Raw genomic sequence first — 21234 nt, forward strand, 5'->3', positions numbered from 1 at the left:
GCCAAACATAGCTGATGGCTGCCCTTAAAATTTCCTCCAAATATTTATTAACCTTTAATAAGGTTAGGATATGTTCACAGAGGCAGTTCAGTTCTCTTGGTTCTATTGGTAAGACAGTTATACTGTCTTTTTTAATGCAAATTGATGGTATTTTTAATATTTGTGAACTTGTGAAGAGTTTTTGAAATAGTAGTAGGGCCAGACAGAATCTGTGGACATTTTTTGCTGTTTCTGCACAAGATTTCATTAAAAAAATTTCAGATTTACACAGAATGGCTTTAAGAGTATAGTACCTAAAATACTCCTTTTATTTGAAACAAAATATTATAATATTTTATTATTTTTTAAATATTTAAAAAATAATAATATTTTAAAAATATTATTATATTTTAAACAAATTAAAAATGAAATTAAAAAACAATTACTTTTTAAACTTTTATTTAAGGATTACAATTAAATCCAATATGATCCACTTTGTGGTAAACAAAGCAAATCTCTCATATTTTACTTTAGAAACTGTATTGTAAATAAATTATATAAAAATTCATGATTAGTTAATAATATTTCTCAAATTCAAATAAAAATGTTTAAATATATCCAGGCTCCAAATGGCAACAATTACACTTCAAATAAATTCATTGAAAACTACTAACAGTCACTCCAGAATTGGTTTTAGTCAAATTAAAGTGTAAACACACTCTTAATAAGAGTTGACCCAAGGAAATTGCAATGTCTAGAAGACTTACTGTGGGATTCTCATCTTCTTAACACATATCAGTATGTCAGAATAAATAAGGTGCAAGTTCTCACATAAATATGTGTTGGCTTTATAGTTGGGTCTTTAATTCATAAAAAGCTGATTTTTCTAAACTTAAAATATCACACAGATATATACATTTGATTACAGGTAATGTAATAGCATTGCCAAGTTAAAAATGCTTAACAATATAAAGCATTGATTGTTAACAGAATCGCTATGTAGCATAAATCTATATTAAAAATATTTTAGCAATGCAATAATCTTTTCCATTCTTTGCTTTAATAGAATTCTGCTAAAATCCCCCGTGATTCTTAAAACAAATGTATTTGGGGAATTTTTCAAACCTTCCACTGAATGGTCCCAGGTCGGCTGCATTTTTGATCGAAGCAGCAGATATTTAATACCACAAGAGGAATCAGAATTTCTCTGTTGTTTTGTCCAGATGTTTTGTTCTTTTATTTGTCTTGTTTAAGTGTAATTTGGATTTAAATATTGATCTGCCAATGACTTTGTAAAAGTGCATATTCATTTCTTAAGAAGAGAAGTACAATTATTTTGCCACATGAAACTTGGTTTTGCTTAGTGTGATCACTCAAGTGAATAATTTCAGTAGTGGGAAATTTAGTGGTAAGCCCCAGTAGAAACAGTTAACTAACGCTCACATGTGGGGGTGTTTGTGTTTATTGGGGTGTTTATGGGATTTCCCTGGTCAATCTGAAGAGTTTTGGTAGCAAGTCAAAAGGTATGTCCAGGTCCGGATGAACAGCTCTAAATATAAAAGTCCTGTTGATAATACCGTTGCATTGCTACGGTGGCACATCCAGTCTGAAGTGCTTCAGATAGAGTATTGTGTCATGCTGGAGCAAGAAGCCTTTTTTTTTTTTTAAATGAGCATTAAAAATTCCAAGGGACTGAAGTGGATCAATGAATTGTGAAGATGAAGAACTACAAAAATACTACACATCGGATTTCTACTTCGATGTAAGTTAGCATCTCCCTCTATATTTGTTGGACATGATTAGTTTTTAGTTTTAACTGTTTTTAATCGAATGTAAATCTCATAAAAAGAGTAATTGATCTTTAACACTGTTTAACAACCGATAGTTGATGTAGGTCAAGCAAAAATCGATGTATCCTTCGGGGAGATTCTATCAACACGTATAGTTCTAGAATTGTATTTATACACAACAGAAGAGCAATGGAAAGTTTGACGTAAGGTGTATGACCTGTAGCTGACTCTGAGGCCTGGTTGAATGTTTCTGGGCTCGCAGGAGAATTAGGTGCTCGTGGCTCCCCTCCCAGCAGAGGAATGCAGTTGTCCGGTAGTAAAGATGGGAGAAAAGGGAGAGACTGAGCAACGCTTTGCCTCTCTGGCCCTGAGGGATTATCTTTTCTCTTGATCTGGTGATTAATACCCCCCATACAACAGCACCCGCCCCCATCTTCCTCGCAGTAAAGATCGGGCGTGGTGCTTCACATGGCACGCTAGCACTCTGTCGTCTGCCAGCTAGCATTCATGTTGATCGAAAAGCTGGAAACTAGGGCAACATGCCAATCGCTGGGGCTGTGATGCTCATTAAACTCTGAAGAACAAAAAATATAATGAAAGGTGCAGTGGGCATAGTCGCCCATCCCATTAAAGGGATAGTTCTCCCAAAAGTGCAATTGTCGTAATTGCTAGGTTTTCTACTATTTGAACAGTTGTGTGTTTTTTTTTATCACATTATAGGCAGTGTAATAATCTGTTGGTTTTAACTGTAGAAGAAAACTATCATCTTGTGCAGTGTTGAGGAAGTTACTTACAAACGGTAAAACATTACAGAATACTTGTTACATTTATTCTTATTTTCTCAGAATTTAAATGGGTTAAATACTCCTCTATTACTTTTGAGATACTTTCATTAAAATATCTACAGAAGCAGAACTTAAAGGCAATTTTAAAAAAAATACATATATAAAATATTTAAATGAGAAAAAAAACAGCAGAAAATTATTTATATATATATATATATATATATATATATATATATATATATATATATATATATATATATATATATATATATATATATATATATATATATATATATATATATATAGTGCTGTCTTGTTTTATTATATTATTCCACATTCATTTTACCTGATTGTTTATGCCTTCTAACTATGTTACAGCAAAAAGTTATTTGTTTTGTAAGGCTGCAGTACTTTTCTAACACATTACTCCCAACACTGATCTTTTGACATGGCAAAGGCTACTGTTTCTTTTTTATTTTATTCCCTTTAAATCACATACAGTAATTGAGACATGTGTCCTTGAATCACATACAGTATAAGTTTTTCAGTGTGGTATAATTTTTCCTTTTTGACACAACGGTTACTTATTCACATCTTTACAGCTCCTTGACATAAATAACCAAATGACTTATTGAAATATTTCAAATAAGCCTTAGATTTGTATTTACTTATTTTTAAAGTCTTAAAAGTTATTAATGATGCAGCAGTTCATTCATGTGTATTTTCAAGTACCAAAGCAAATACCTGTGCATTTATTTACATTTGTTAAAATAAAATTGTATCTACTATACTCTCAGAAAAAAAGTACCCAGTGGTAGAAATAATGTTCCTTGAGGAACAGTTTTGTACCTCTGTAAAAATTGTACCTTATATGGTGCAGAAAAGACCTCTTATAATACTGTTCTGTACCTTTTTTGGTAAATTGAAATGAAGGTACACAACTGTTCTCATATAAAAGGTACAAAAGTGTTAAACAACTCCTCCTTAATTACAATATCTTTGAAAATAAATATTACTGGAAAGGCAAAGTGATTTCATAAATGATTTCCATAAACATTAATTATTGATTTCTATAATACAATAATAAAAAACAACTGGTAAAACATAGATATTGTAGACTAAACATTTAAGGCATTTTAAGTAAATGTTTGGTAAGCATTTTTGACACTGTTAAGCTACAAAGTGTCTTGTTACTGTAATGGTGTCTTCGTGGATCAGATTTGTACCTTTGATAAAGGGACAGCATTTTATCTATTAGTAAAAAAAAGAAAGGTAAATTTTGGTTTCACCTCAAGGATACACATTAGTACTTAAAAAGTACAAAAGTGTTTCTCTTAAAATTTTTAGGTACTAATATATACTTTTGATGTACCAATATGGACCCTTTAAGTGCAAATGTACCATTTGAAAAGTTACCCCTCCTCCCTATATTATCAAAAAAAAAGCATTTTATATATCTTTAAATATATATCATGTATACCTTTTATAATATATATTTATTTCTTATATTATATTTTATATAATAATATTTTGTACTTATATAACAGTTTTATATTATGGATATATTTTTTGATTTTCTGGGCGAACAATTTTTTGTAAAAAAAAAAACACATTTTACTTGCTCAGCAAAAAAAAAAAAAAATAGCTAAAAAAGATTTTTAAAATCCTATCAAAAATGCTCTAAAATGTCCTCAAAATGTCCTAAATTACATTTTACATGTTTAACTAATATAATTAATCCATCATAATTTTTGCTGTCAGTCAATATGTGCATTGTTTACCTGGAACAGAGAGGTTAACTCGAGTACAGGGAAATGATCTCTGTTAATGCTTTAGGAGGTCAGCATATTTTTCACCTCTGCTGCTGGACAGTTCAGAGAGAAGAGGCTGTTACCTTCACAGATGAGGGGCACAGCAGCATGTTTTACCTCCGCATTCTGATTTAATCATTTATGGAATCAGCTTGAATCAAGTTGGTTGTGTAAAAAAAAGATTCGAGATTAAACAACTTGGGAGGTCATGGCAGCAAATTTGGAACATGGTGCCACTTTTACACACTGTGAAATCTTACACTTTGACAACATGTTATCATTTACTACAGTTTTTTTAACCATAATTTTTCTACAGTGTAATAAGTTCCAATCAGTGCTAAAAAAAGTTTTCCAGGCAGTTAAGTACATATGCAAAAATGTCAGTAGATAATTGAAGAGAAAAAAAGAGAACATGAAGGCATATGTTCATGTTGTTTGCTTGCCTTATTTATAAAAGGAAAAATATGAAAAAAATATTTCTCATCTCCTTTCAGCATTTTTCATGCAAACATGAAATCATTAGTTCTTTACATGTTTTGAACTCCACTGTGTTTTTTCTTTTCTTTTTTTCTTGATTGATGTTTGACCCCTGCGCTCACATCTCATCCAACTCAAGTTAAAAGTGGATCAACTCACATTTCATTGGCTTTTCCTGCTTTAATGGTGTATTTTCAGTGTCCAAAGTTAATATTTTTAAACTGATTACTACTATCCACTTTCTTTAATATTTTGAAGATTTTGGGGGTCTAAACACTATTGACTTGCATTGAAAAAAACGCTGAGACATAATATTCCTTTTTGTATGAACTCTTTATCTGTCTTTTTTTTATAACTGGCTTATGAGCAATCGTTGAATGAGTGATCTTTCACCAGAAGAAAAGAATTAGGAAAAAAGTTTGCCGCCTTAATTACTTATCAAATGATGTGTGTTGTTTGTAGCCCCAGGGGTCCTCAGTGTTTGCATTGTGCTGTGGTTTTATGTTTTAATCTGAAATTGCTCTTTCTTGTGAAGATTTGCTTTCTCTCTAGCTGCAGGGCAACAATTTAAGCGCAGCACCTGCCGCTGTGACTGAGGCTGAGATGGGGGATGGTAAAGCGAGAGAGAGGTGGAGTCAGGTAGAATAGAGGAATGTGAAAGAGGAAAGCTTGTGTCCTGACATCAAACAGCTCATCTGATATTATAGCAAGATTGAGCTGTTGCTCTGCTAAATGTGTACTGTCAGCTAGTGTTTCTAAAGCTAATGATGAAACAGCTCAACAAAATAAGGTAACACTTTATTTTGAAGGTCCATTTGAGTATTAGTAGACTGTCTGCTTAATATCTCTTGGTACTGCTCCTTCAACAGACATTTAACTGACTATAAGAAACTTTGCAAGTACATGTGAACTTACACTAACCCTAACCCCAACCTAACAGTCTGCTTATAATCTAATGAGAATTAGTTGGCATGTACTGTAGATGCAATGCAAATTACAATCAACAAACGGACCATCTTAAAATAATAAAGGAAACCACTTTTTAAATATTAAATGTGTGTAAAATGCACTTTTTAATATATTTTTTAATTTTGAAAATCTGTCCTCATCTGTGTCCATATGTTACATATGGCAACTGAAAAAAAAATCTCGATCTGTGGCTAGATTTCTCAGATTTAATTGCACTTTTTTTTTAAGTAAGTTTATAATAAGCAATTATTTACTTATTTTGTTAATATTTGAACATTTGCAAATAAATTTATAATATACTGCAGAAAGTAGCAAAAAAGTGGTGATGAAAAATCTCTTGACAAACAGCTTTTCTGCACACTGAGAAGGTAAATATGTACTCACACATAAAAGAAACACCATCATGGTAGCACATGACACTAAAACAATGCGATAAATATTAATTTCATGAGAGAAAAAGAAACATTTATGTCAGTGATTTTAAATAGCACACAAATTTGGGCATTGTTAATCTATGATTTTTCACCATCACGTCCCTTTTGCTGTAGCATGTTTACAGTTTCATCATTAAAATCAATGATCTTATGTTTTACAGTGTAGCTTTTATTTTCTGTTAGTTAACTTGTTACTTGTTATATTAACATTGACCTTAAAAATTGTTTTAAAAAATACTTTTATTTTAGCCAAACTCAAAGAAATAACTGTTTCTCCAGAAGAAAAAAATGTTATAGGAAATATTGGGAACAGTTTCTGTTAAACATCGTTTGAGAACTATTTAAACTAAGCTATTTAAAAAATCTGCAATTGCAATCAGCCAAGAAAAATCACAACTGGTGCCTCACTAATACTTCTATATAGAAGGTGCTCAGTGTCATTCACACAACTACAAAATACCACCATGGTAACACTCTTGAGACTAAAGTAATGCAATAATTTTATTAATAATACATGTAACAAAAATAGTAATGTACAAAACTGGTGACAAAAAAACTCAAAATAACCATAGTAATATCTATTAAACAAGGTGAAGTGTCATGCAGGGAGTTCTGAGATTTTTAAATAGTTAGCTTGTTACTTGTTACTTCCTCCTGAATTTCATGATAGGCCCATTCTGCTATTTTTATTTTTGAAACACAATTTCAAATACAAAAAAAAATAATAATAATGATGGCCTTTTCAACTACACTTACCCATTATGAAACTGCATTATTATTTGTTATAATATTTGTTTATAATGAATATATAAAAAATAGGTAAGCCAGGGTACATATGCACCACTTTTTTTTGAGTGTCATGTTTTTATGCATATTACACTGCATTTATTTGGCACATTAGTCCTAAATATAAAAAAATCTTTAAAACAATGAGTGTTTTTGTCACTTTTAATTGTTTTAATTTAAAACAATTACATAAAAATCAAATAGATTCTAAAATCCTAAACTCTACTGAATGCTGTAGGTTTGTTTAGTTAAACCTCATTCATTCATTTTCTTTTCTGGCTTAATCCCTTCATTAATCTGGGGTCACCACAGTGAAATGAATCGCCAACTTATCCAGCACATGTTTTACGCAGCTTATGCCCTTTCAGCTGCAAATCAGTGCTGGGAATACCCACACACTCCTGCACACACTCACATACACCACGGCCAATTTAGCTTATTCAATTCACCTGTACTTCATGTCTTTGGACTGTGGGGGAAACCAGAGCACCCGGAGGAAACCCACGTAAGAACATGCAAACTCCATACAGAAACGCCAACTGACCCAGCCAGGGCTCGAACCAGCGAACTTTTTTTTGTGAGGCGATTGTGCTACCCACTGCTCCTCCGTGCTGCCTTAGGTAAATCTATAAAATTATTATTTTGTTAAACTTATAACACTGCATTCGTCATATAAACAAATATCTGTACCAAAACTGCACCCTCAAAGTGAGTACAAGAGGTTATATGTTTTGCAAACTGATTCGATTTCAGATAGAGGCTGACAAACTGGTGGAAAAAAAAATGACTGACCACTAAAGTGGTTTAGGTGTTGCTGAGCAGCAAGAATTCAACATAATGTAACCCTTGAATGCATTGAAGGTGGTGAGGCAATGGTTTGTTTAGGCTGTGTTGCCCGAGCCCTTGATTAGTCATTTGTAGGGTTCTTTTCAAGTAGAGCCTGACTCAGCATTAGGCAGGAACACATAATTAAGGTGTGCTTCCTTACCGCTATCCATCCATTCTCTATAGCTACTGTTTGCCTTATTCTTTACCCTTTATGTTTTGTATAAATTTTTACAATTTTGTGAGTTCTAAAACGTTTTGAATAGTGCCTTGCAATGTACATCATTTTATTTAAAGGATTTTTTTTGTGTTGAAATTTATTTTCATAAATCAGATCTTTAAAACTATAACATGTTTTATTTACAGTTGTAGGTGAATATACAGTTGAACTCAAAATTATTATCCCCCTGTGAATATGAATCATTTTTAAAAAATATCAAAAGTCAAATATTGATTTTTAAAAACACTTTTTAAACAGTACTTTTAAGAACAAAATTCTACTACTTCATACTGTCTTTTTCACGATGACAGTACTAAATATTTTACTAGTTATTTTGAAAGATACAAGTATTCAGTTTTAAGTACAATATAAACCTAGGAAAGGTTATCTGGGCAAGTTAGTTTAATAAAGCAAGTTATTAAATGACAGGGGTTTGTTCTGTAGCCAAACAAAGATATACATTTATTAAGGGGTCTAATAATAACATTGACCTTAAAAAAATTGACCTTTTAAAAATGCTTTCATTTCAGCCAATCTAAAAGATAAAGCTAATTTTTCATTAAAAAAAATATATTACAGTAAATATTGTGAACATATTCTAGGTCTGTTAAACATCATTTGAGAACTATTTAAAATAGTATGCCTAATAATTTGGCCTTCAACTGTACATATTCACAACATATATTACCCAATTATTTATAATTAGTTTACAAATTTGGTGTAAAATATAGACAAAATCAAGTTAAAATATGTCATTTAAAGGTTCAGGACACCCCGGAGAACTTTTTTTATATTAACAGATGTGTGTGTGTTGAGCATCAGTTAAGACAATGTTAGCACCTGTCAGCTTTAATTGTGGGGAAAACTGGATAATTTTGAGCTTTTGTCAGCTAATTTCAGCTTCCGGGTTTAAAATGATTTTTGGGGCGGGATCAAAATCGGCGACGTAGCGCAGAATTGCAAGTGCAATGATGACGCGTCGGTTTCTCATTATTATTCATAGCGGAGTTTTCTTATCCTATGAGAAGAGCCGGCTGCTTAATTATTCATGAGACCTGCCAGTGTCAAGCCGGAGCTAAGAGACACGGAAACCACGGCACAGTATTTAGCCGTTCATGAAGGCTCATATGCGTTTGTTTCCATCATCCACGGGGTTTGTTGCATGTTTTCCCCCGCGATCTTGTCAGGGCCGATCATACAGCAAAGCTGTGTGTGTGCTGCTAGCATTTTTGTCGGGAGAGCAGCACGAGAATTAGAGAATGGCGGACGCTGTCTTTTATCAGGAGTTCGTTCACATTCAGACACATCGCCTTGCTGCTGTGTTTGCCTAAATCCTCCAGATTACCAGCAGGGTTAATGGTTAAAATAGAGACCTGCTGCACTGAGTCTGCTGGATACGGGGATTGAGGGAGAAGTCCTCATTTATAGTGTTTACATGAACACACATCTTTATAATTATATAAATTGTGGTTATGTGTATATGAAATTACGAATAACAAATGTAGCAGGGCATTAAATCACTGTTCATTTTTTTGCATTTTAACTTTGTAAACTATAAACTCATGCGTCTCCTCTTTGTGTCTCATTTTGTGAGCTAACTGACAGCAGCAGTTATTCGCTCCCCTTCTCCCCTGCTGGCCACGCCCACTCCTGCCCGATGCTTGCGGAGCTCCACGCCCATTAATTATGCATCTTTTGAAAAAATTCTGAAGTAGACTTTAACCGAAAGAGGGGGGTGTCATGGCCCTTTAAAACATTGGTCCAGGTTTGTCCCTATATTATCCAAATCTTTTAGAAAAAAAAAAAAAAACATTGAACAGTTGAAGTACCCCCTGAAGTAGACCCTCTGTTTATTTTTTCCCCCAATTTCTGTTTAACGGAGAGAAGATTTTTTTCAACACATTTCTAAACATAATAGTTTTAATAACTCATTTCTAAATAACTGTTTTTTTATCTGTGCCATGATGACAGCAAATAATATTTGACTAGATAATTTTTAAGACACTTCTATACAGCTTAAAGTGACATTTAAAGGCTTAACTAGGTTAATTAGGTTAACTAGGCAGGTTAGGGTAATTAGGCAAGTTACTATATAACGATGGTTTGTTCTGTAGACTATTGAAAAAATATGTAGCTTAAAGGGGCTAATAATTTTGACCTTAAAATGTTTTTAAAAAAAATTCAAACTGCTTTATTTTTGCCAAAATAAAACCAATAAAACTTTCTCTTGAAGAATAAATATTATCAGACATACTGTGAAAATGTCCTTGCTCTGTTAAACTTCATTTGGGAAATATTAAAAAAATAAAAAAAAATAAAGGAGGGCTAATAATTCTGACTGTAGCTGTATGTTTAGTTGATTTTATTTTATGTGTCACTCTCTTCAACTTTTCCTTTGCGATTTACCTCCACGGTTTAATTCACAACTGCTAAATCACTGCTGACTCTTCACCCCACCAGTTTGCCTCAAGCAAAATGAAACAGTACTGGCAAGGTACAGAGTAATCCATGTAAACATTTACCTCTTTTTTCTCTCTCTTTCCTTTCTGTCTCTGTTTCCTTTCTTTTACTCTTTTCCTTTTTTCACCATCCCATTTTTCTCTCCATAAATGTGCATAAAGGCATTCAGAAGCATTGCATATTTGCTTCCATTTTAAACCCAATCTTAACAAATAGAAAACTTATAAATAGTAGCTCAAAATATCTTGCTGCTTTGTTTTATTTTAAAAATAACAACAGTGACCTTTAGCCTAGTTCCATCACTAGGCTCTGCATGTCTATGTGCTTGTGTAGGAGTTAACTGTTTTATTGTTTTTTTATTATTATTATTATTATTCTTTTTTTCTCATTTATTTCTGGTCAATGGCTGATGGGATACGGTTTAAGTCAGACGTCATAGTGATTTGAAACAAATATTGGCAGAATACGATCCTGCAAAGGCTAGAAAAGGATCAAAACATGGTAGTGACGACTAGTACAGCCAATTATGCTGTAAAACAGTGCTAAAGTTCAGAGTACAGGTGTTGACTTTTGCTCTCTGATGTACACAGGTGTTTAGTCTTTGACATCACAAACAGCTTATTGTGAAGTATAGCTACTATGCAAGTCAGTTATTTAAATCTAACTTATAGGTAAAGGTGGATGGAAAAAATACAACAAAAAAAATGAACAAAATAAAATGTAAAACCAAATACAGCAAAATCAACTCGCTCTTTTTATTTCTCACTTGTCTGTTATAGATGTAAAGGGGAATTTTTTTTGGACAAGTGTCTCTCAAAACACTACTCATTAATAAACTATATAGCCATGAATAATAATAAAAAATGCTCTTCGTTTATCTCTATTCTCTGTAAAAGGGGAGATGCAAAATGACATTATTTTTTGTCACAATTGACATTATTAACAAACCATTAACTAAGACTTTTAGCTCAATGAAAAACTAACTAGCTGCTTATTAATAGTTAGGGTAGTAGTTCGGGTTTAGGTTTTGGGTAGGACTAAGGATGTAGAATAAGATCATACATTTTAGCTATACTTAGAATGTTAATATATTAATAGCATGCTGGTATTAAGCCAGTTAATAGCATTAATTGTGACAAAATAAAATGTAAACAAATCATTTAAAAAAAACATTTACATTTTCTATAGCTTCTTAAATTGGTCACATTTTACAATAAGGTTTGTTAGTTGATGTATTTACTAAAGTGAACTAATAATGCTCACTAATACTGTTCAATGTCAATTCAGCATTTACTAATAGCTTATGAAAATCCAAATTTATGCTTGTTAATGTTAGTTAATGCACCATGAGTTAGGTACAATTAACTAACAATGAACAACTACACTGAAAAAAATTATTCAAAGATGATTCCTTGGATTTACTCAATTTTTTACGTTAAGTGGTTGTAAACAATTTATTTGTGTGGAATTTAAACAAACAAATTAAGTTGAACATTATTAAACTAAAATTGTTTGTTTAAATTCAACACAAATAAATTGTTTGCAACAGTTCTGCATGCAACACTTTTTTCAGTTATCATTAACTAATGTTAACATGAACAAACATTTTATATACGTATTGTTCAGTGTTAAATGCATTAACTTACCTGAACTAATACAACCTTATTTAAGGTATCACCAAAAAATCTGTTTTTTTTTTTATTCTAATTTCTCTGTTAAAGATGGATGCAGATCACATTGAACATGTGTCTTTCAGAATAACAAGAAATAAAATAAATGACTATACACAAAATAAATCAAATGAAATTAAGAAACAAAACAAAAAAGTTGTAGAATTTATAAAACAATATTTAAAGTACAACACAAATGTTCATGAAGTCAAGTGAGATAAAATGAATTAAACAAATGAAATATGAACAGAAAGAACGTGAGAAGGAAAAATAAAACACATTCTTAACCTAAGAGGGGTTAAAGGGGTGATGTAGACTAAATGTGTTTCTTTTCCATAAATATAAAAAAATTAAATCATAAAACAAAAAATATAGGACAGTAAAATAAATTTTTTAAAAGTTAATAAAATAAATCTCACTCTGTTAAATGGGTTAGGCAAGTTTCTTGAACAGGTGTTTTTAAAACTCTATAGCACCTGACACACGACACCTCACTAATCCAGGAGTTGTAAGCCTAAACAGTCCTTTAAGTGTCCATACAGATCTAAGTGCAGCATCCTTTGTCTGAGCCACCGAGAAGCTTCAGTCAGGTTCACAACCCTGCCTCACAGCGGTTGCCTAATTTAAGCCTAATTGTTTTGCACGTGTGACTTTGAGCATATGAATACATATACCAGCATAATGAAAATAAGAGTCAAGCTGCAAGAGTCTTAGTTCAAATATCTTTGACAACACCTGTTTTCTGTTCAATTAGAGCAAAACAAAAACCACACACCATTATCTAAAACCGAAATTACAGAGTCAAAAATCCAAGTGCAAAAATGCAAAAAAATTATTGCAAAAGTTACAATATCCTGACATCCAACATAATGCAATTTCATAATTTCAGGTTTATTTGACAGGGACAATGCGTGAGTGATGCAAAAAAATACAATGTGCAATAATTAGACAAAAGTCTATTTTCCATCTGCAGTCACTCTAAAACAGCAAAGCTATGTTTAATCAATACATACAAACATCAAAATACATATAAACTTACAACATTCCTGCAAACAATCCATTAAAAAATACACTAAAGATGTAGATTGTTTCAAAGCACCTTCATATAAAAGATCATAGTAAATTGAAACAGTGTAGTTACATTTTCCGAGTTTAAGGTCAGTTCAGTTTAGTTCAGTTCAGTGTAGTTTATTAATTACTACTGAGAGTCCAAACAATGAGGAGCAAACCCATCGATGCGCAGCTCTACAGATCCTGAACCATGCAAGCTAGTCGCAGCAGTGGCGAGAAAAAAACGTAAAAAACCTCGAATTAAAAAACCTCGAGAGAAACCAGGCTCAGTCGGGCACGACCATTACTCCACTTGACCAAACGTCTGCATATTTATAAATAATAATTTGCGTATTAATATGCAGATAAAGACAATTAAAAGAAGCAACAGTAGCATTAATCATTCAAATAACAGTATACAATCAAACAACATTTTGTATATATATTTAAAAAAACAATACAAGGAGTAAAGACAAAGGCAATATCATTTAGTTTTTTTAATATTAACAAACCACAGGCTGTGTGAACCATCAGCAATTTCAAACCAGAGGGATCTGCTTTTTTGGGAACGATGTTGCAAATTTAATCTCTAGATTTTTTAAATCATGGATAGCCTCCCTAAAGCAAAAGCTTTTTAGGGGCTTTACTTCTCCTGATTGCAGCCTGTGGTATAATTTGTGATTGTTAGGTGGGTCAGGTTTTGGGGTCCAGCCCTTTGTGCACTTTGACTATTGTCACCTTAGGCTGTCCCTTAATGCTGCCACCTCTGACCCCGGTGGGACACATAAATAACTTCTCCACCCGAGTTAGCATTTCAAGCCAGTGCAATAAAGAAATTAAAAATAATTGATTTATTAACAACTCTGTTTTATCTTTAAAAAATAAAATGTTTTATATCTAATGTTCACTCAGGTACCTGATATTGTTTGCTGTGCAATAATGTAGGTTAGTCATTATATTGACAAAGAAAATTAAATATGATGTTGTTTATTTTTAATTTTACATTATAGACTAGATTAGATTTTCATTTGGAATTTAATTAGGAGTGCCTGGAGTGCATTGAGAACGTTAAAAAAAAAAAATCTGCTTACTCTTATAGCTTTGGAAACTATTTTCAGATTATTACTCCACTATAGAAGCGATTCCTTTTTTTGAATAATTAAATATATATATACAGTGCTCAGCATAAATGATCATCACAGATCTCTATTTTAAAGTATTATTTTTCCATAGGATGCTTTACAATAATATATGTGTGTGTATACATTAGAATTGTCAGTTACAAAATCAAAACTGCAACAAAATAACTAAACTTAAGATCTAATGAGTACACCCAAATTAAACCAAACATTAGTCTATGCAAAAATTAATATGTTAAGGAAAAATATTAAATACAATTTTAATATTCAGTCATTCATTTTCTTTTTTGCTTAGTCCCTTTATTAATCTGGGGTCGCCACAGTGGAATTAACTGCCAATTTATCCAGCATATATTTTATGCAGCGGATGCTCTTCCAGCTGCTACCCATCACTGGGAATCACCCATACACTCTCATTCACACACATACACTACGGACAATTTAGCCTACCCAATTCACCTATAGCGTATGTCTTTGGACTTGTGGGGGAAACCGGAACACACGGAGGAAACCCACGCGAACACAGGGAGATCATGCAAACTCAGAAACGCCAACTGATCCAGCCAAGGCTCGAACCAGTGACCTTCTTGCTGTGAGGCAATAGGGCTACCCATTGTGTCACTGCACCGTCCACAATTTTAATAAACATGAAAAATCCCGAGAAACATAAACAATATTAAATGTAGTTGAAATTTTGTTGTTTGAAATTGTATTTATTAAATAAAAAAAATGTATGTATTATTATTATTTATTTATTTATAAAAGATGTTAGGTGGCCAAACTCTTTTTTTTAATGGATATAGTTGTTTAATAAAACAATTTTGTTTAAATAAAACAAAATATATTGAATGAGCCATGTTGCTGTTGTTGTTTTTTACAGGCTTGATGTACAATATGATCTTTGTGTAGTTTTATAGTAATAAATCATTCATGTCTTGTGTATTGTACGTCATATTATCTTAAAAGTACGCTATTAATTAAACTTGTTTATATGGTCATCTTAGACAGGACTCTCATTATAAAAGGATTTTTGTTAATTTTATTAGTACCTTCCTGGAAAAATAAAAGATAAATAAATAAAAATGAATAAAAGTCTTGGGCTTGTTTTCTGTACGAGTAATAAAAAAGAGTAAGCAAATATTCTGCATGACAATATTGTTCAAAGTTTAAGGGCTGTATTTTTTATAATTGTTGGTTATTAACATGTTTTATACAAATTACTTTCAACATGGCTGAAATAATAATTGTTATCACTATTTGAAACAGTCCTAGAATAGATTTTACTATATTTACATTTATTCCTCTGATGACAAAGTTGAAATTCCTCTGATGACAAAGCAAAACTCTCAACTCTAGTTTTATTTTATTGTAATAACCATGTCAAGGGATAATGACAATGTTTTCCATTATATTTTCAATATAGAATAAAATTATAATTTATTAATCATTTAGTAGGGCAGCATGGTGGCACAATGGGTAGCACAATCACCTCACACCAAGAAGGTTGCTAGTTCGAGCCCCGGCTGGGTCAGTTTGCATATCTGTGTGGAGAATGTTCTCTCTGTGTTGCCGTGGGTTTCCTCTGGGTGCTCTAGTTTCCACCACAAGTCTAAAAACAAGTGGCATCGGTGAATTGTGTAGGCTAAATTGTCTGTAGTGTTTGTGTGTGATTGAGTGTTTATGGATGTTTCCCAGTGATGGGTTGCAGTTGGAAGGGCATTCTCTGCGTAAAACTATAAGTTGGCGGTTCATTCCACTGTGGTGACCCCAGATTAATAAAGGGATTAAGCCGAAAAGAAAATGAATCATTAAATGATCATTTAGTTGATTGGAGAGCATTGCATAATGAGAATCAAATAATGTATAGTTTTTTGTAAAATGATTGTGTATTAGAGGCACATTGTACGTAGTGTGGAATGTTTAGGTTGTCTTTCTGATTGTTTTCATTTTGCAGAAGTTCATTTGCAGTCAGTGTAGTCAAAGCACCTCAGCTCAATTTATAGCAGCAGCCTGCTGTGATTTAAGTGCCACAGGAGTGAAGGCTTTAACCCCTGTTGTAGATTGCAACCAATGTTTTTCTAAGGTAATTAGAAGCTTGTTTAGCTAACGCTACCCACCCCACCCCCCACAAAAAAGTTGCTCTGAATAGCAGCATCTACCCCCAGGAGGGTGCAAGCTTCTGTTTTGAAGAAATTTGCTCATGGTGTTACATAGGTGTTTAAAAATGTATGTTTTTTAATAGCATATATTTTAAAAGTGACTCATTAATGACATCATCTGCCATCTGCCTTTCTCAGAACTGACAAAGGACCCTTTTAAGGACCCCTATACACCACATTTTTATCTATCTAATCACAAGTGGGTGATATTAGAGGGATGATTCACCTAAAAATGAATTTTCCGCATTTTAATTTGGGGTTCCAAACCAGTTTGAATTCTTTTGTTCTGTTGAACACAAAATAAGATGTTTTAAGAATGTTGGAAATGTTGGAGACTTTTATAGTAGGAAAAACATATACTAATATTTGCATTCATGTTTGAAATGTTTAAAACATTTTTCAAAATATCTTATTTTTCAACTGTTTTGGAACAAGTCAAAAGTGAGTAAATGATGACTGATAAACAATTTCTTTAAATACAGATGAAAATAGCGTCTAACACATTTTGAACTAGTTCACTTTCAACCACAGCAAGAGGTAGTCGAAAACACATTTGATCACATTTTGTTGTGGGACCGCTTGTTGTTCAGTGTGTTTTCATTGTTGAGTTACAAACCGGTAAGTGGCATTAAAACATGTTTTGGCATCACTGATGATCATAAATAAATTGGTTAAAAAATTAAAAATTAGATGCTTACAGTACAGTTTGTTTAAAAACTTGCACTTTTTGTAGTGTGAAATGACATTAGTACCTGCAGTGGGCTTTCTTTGTTCTGTATCTTCTGATGAATCTAACATAAAGACATTTAAATATTCACAATGGAGTGGGTTGGTTCTCATCTATCTGAAACAACATTAGTGTGTTCAAAACAAATCTACACCAGTGATCTCTGATAGATACAAGCTGTCAACCGTAGTCCTATTGTTTCTCATGCGACTGTCACAGGGCCATGCTAGAGGCTCTTTGGGTGGTGAGTAGAGACTCATTCTTATGCAAACAGGCTATGGATGCTACAACTGAAGAGAATTTAGTGCTCTAAGGTCATCGCAGTTCTATAAAGCAGATTCCCTCCAAAAAGCTAGAGAAAATTATGTGTCTGGAGGCACCATCTATCAGTGCAGTCATTCTTTTATTACTTTTTTTTTTTTGTCCATGCAATTTTTTAATCGCATTTTGAAGTATTTAAACCATTAAGAGTGTCAAATTATCATGTTATTATTTCAACTCATAATATCTCCTTTTAAAGATGATTCATTTGATTGTAGTTATAATAATTGTTTTATTAATGCAAAAATTGCTTAAATGTTTGGCCTCTGAGATTTTCAGTTGACTCAATATTTTTGGAGCCTGTTTCATGACTTTATTTAAAATATAATCTGCACTCGCAAATATTACAATTATATCATATTTTGAAAATCTTAGATGTACATTTGTTTTGAAAATGGTTTAAAGGAAATTTAGGTCAAAATGTGTGTTTTTTTTAAATAATAATTCAGTCTTTTTTTTGATATAATAGGGAAAATGACAGCAATTAAAAGGCTGTTTTGGAAAGACATCTAGGTCTGGTGCAGACTTCGTAACTTCTTAGAGTTAAATCTTGAAAACGGAGCCAGAAGACGGGCAACACCTTCCTAAAAGCAGGGTGGGGTGTTGGACAGGTAGCTTCTTGGAACCTCCCCTCTTTGTCGCTGTGGTATATATAGAAATCCCATTGAATTCCTATAGAGACCTTAAGCCCGTACCATTTACCTCTGAAGCCCACATCACACTTTTAGGGGATAAAAGGAAGAAAACTAGGGGTAAGAATCCTGGAGCCTGTGGAGCAAACAGCAGCTGCACTGCTCAACCTCAGCGCCAATATGTTGTACCTGGAGACCAATGCTCCCTCATCCTACAGCGAGGTAAGGCCCGCGCGATACCACTACCCATTTAGGATACATACAATTGATTCCAGTGGTAAATTTTGGGATTTTCAGCGAATCCTGTACAGTGGATGGCAGGAGTATTATAAAAATGAGCTAGGCCTTGCCAAGGCATTGCGAAATGTGTTGCGTACATTCTTTTCTTCTTGAGGTGAAACAAAAAAATAAAAATCTTGTGATTTTGTTGTTTTAGTTTGACACTTTTTTCATACTTTAGTATATGCTTTGATTTGTGTAATTTTTATAGTGCTCGTGCACAATCGCAAAAGTTTTTACAGCAGTGCTTTAGAATGTAAAATGTTTGCATTTAATACATCATGTCGGATGATGCGTGATAATGGATTTAACATTGATGCATGGGTGTGAGAAATCGGTGTGTATACACTGATAAAAATCAATGTGAATTGCTCTAATGGCTTGTCTAGCTGTTGTTTTGTCTACAGTGCACTGCTCTTGGGTTGAGTCAAGGTATTTGGCAAATAATGGATTTGTTTGAGACGGTGAGACTGATAGTCTTGTTTGTATAGGACAATGGGCTGCAATCGGACCGTTTGCTTTGAGAAAGTACTAATGGAGTCTACTTTTACTTAACCTTAATATCACTTATTGGATGGTTAATTCCATTTACTTACTGTTTGTGCATTTATTTATTATTTTTTATAAAAGAACAAAACTTTTTATCCTTTTTTTAAGTGTGCAGTTCGTCCAAAAATATCAGTCAAAGTCATTTTATTGCAACAAGAGGAAAGGGAAAATAATAATAATAATAATAGTTTAAGTCAGTATAATTGACTAAGGTGACAAAGGGATCATGATTTCACAGCAAAGCTTGAATTTCGTGTCAGGTTACTAATGTGTTTTTGAATAGTCATGGATGATAGTTATCAGATTTCCCGGATTATTTTGTTTAACTGAAGTAATAAGTAAACACTGATTCAATGTATGGATGCTAATTTATGGAGTGAATATTTAGTTATTTCCTAATATGATTTTTTTTAACTATTAGTTTTTCAATTTTTTTAAAAACTATTAAATATATTTCAACAGAATTTTCATCAAACAGCTTAATTTGTACTTACTTCAATATAATACACCTGAAGTTCAATACTTGAGCATCCTAAGCCAACTAAGATAGCAGCCGGATCTGTATTTGTTCTCTAAAAGCACCCCCATTCCTTCCTGACAGGTGGTAGTTCAGACTGTGATTTCAGCGCTGCTTTACTTATACACAACACAACACCGTTGTCAACACAACACCGTTAGCTCACAGACAAACCTGTTGGTAGAAACACAGTCCAGTCTTCTCCCCCCCACCTCCTAGTGTTGTTAAAGCTGGCTTTAGTAAACCAATCCACTGCCCACACAGCTTTGATTAATGCTTTTAAACGCTCGGTCTCTCACTCTCTTTAATCATGGTACGGGTTATGGGTCCGTAGACACGCATGTTTTGTTTTGTAAGAGGAGACATGGAGGTGTAAAGAATTCAGGAGAAATGAGATAGTGTTTTCGATTTACTGCAAATATTTTAAGGGAAGGTTCAAATAGATCAAAAGCCCATTTCAGATAGGAGGTTAAGTCAAAACTCAGAGTATGTTAACCCTGAAATAAGGGAAACTGTGTGTTTTCCGTTTCAGAATGGGAGATATGTCACACCTGAGAAAGTGTTAATGTTAGTCAAGCACCATTTCTGACTTTTTCAGGTTTGACATACCTTTCATTCTGAAACAAAAAAAATCTGAGTTTCCCTCATTTCAGGGTTGACATACTCTGAGATTTCACTTAACCTCCTTTCTGAAACAGCCTCAGATTCACATCTAAAGCTGAGGTTATTTAGTGTTTCGGAACCCCAAAAGAATCAGTCAAGTTTCACTCATCAGAGGGGCTTCAGGTTTACCTCCGGCTTGTCTGAGTGACAGATTGTGGAGCCGCTTTGAAGAATGCATGCATCACATTGATCCTGAGAAGTCTAGGAGTTGTAATTGTTTTAGCTGTGGTGGTCACAGATACAATCATCTGCTCTGCCCAGCCCACTGGGTACGAAGTGCGAAGAGAAAAAGACCCCACCACCCCTCCACCTTCCCCAATTTACTACTTAATGCTTTCTACCCCTGTGGTCACTCATCAAGGCCTCACAGATGTTCTCAACACCCATCCCGGGTTACAGACTGCCCAGGTCAGTGGAACACACCCAGGAATGGCAGCCATTTCACCCCCTCAGGCCAGGGCAGCCTCAGCTCCTGTCAGTGCTCTAGAGTTAGGAGCCTTCGGTCTGCTTTTAAACTCTAAACTACTTTGAATGAAGTAGCAGCTATTTAGCGGTTTTGGTTATTGGGATACTTCTTGTGGAATCAGGATCTAAGACAGTTAGCATTGTAGGCTGAAAATCAGGTGTACAGTTGGCGTTTTTCACAACTCACAGATTTAAAAGATGTTCTTTGTTGACTATGGAACTAATTGGAGACTGATATTAACAAAACTGAAAATATTATCTTGATTGAAAGTTAGGTTTTTATTATTTTTTGCCTAAATGTTTTCAAAGAAACAGCTAAACACTGAATTTTAATATTGCATCATATATTTTATATATGTGTATTTTATATATTTAGGCACAATGGAAAGGGTCATCAAAATGGTATGATCTGTAGATTGCATATTTCATAAAGTATTGCAATTAATTATTCTCACATATTTGTTTGTATTTTTAGGAATGAAATACTCGTAATGCAATCATATCCCTTGTAGCATTTCAAAAAGTTA

At 33.2% G+C, this 21234-nt stretch overlaps 1 protein-coding gene across 50 annotated transcripts in view; it reads left to right on the top strand.

Annotated features, from left to right (window-relative positions):
* The window catches only part of tp63 (tumor protein p63), a 118629-nt gene that overhangs the window by 63431 nt on the left and 33964 nt on the right, over positions 1 to 21234 (top strand). For 15 of the 50 annotated variants that reach the window (XM_068221643.2, XM_073952542.1, XM_068221644.2 and 12 more), the window contains exon 1: positions 18279 to 18456. The exons of 33 other annotated variants lie outside the window; for them this stretch is intronic. In XM_068221643.2, coding sequence (XP_068077744.1) covers positions 18415 to 18456 — 42 coding nt within the window. In that variant the 5' untranslated portion in view covers positions 18279 to 18414. Of the gene's footprint in view, positions 1 to 18278; positions 18457 to 21234 lie in introns of those variants that run through there. 2 more of the 50 variants (NM_152986.2, NM_152248.2) reach the window with 1 other exon arrangement.

This window comes from Danio rerio, chromosome 6 (assembly GCF_049306965.1).
Source record: "Danio rerio strain Tuebingen ecotype United States chromosome 6, GRCz12tu, whole genome shotgun sequence".
Taxonomy (NCBI): domain Eukaryota; kingdom Metazoa; phylum Chordata; class Actinopteri; order Cypriniformes; family Danionidae; genus Danio; species Danio rerio.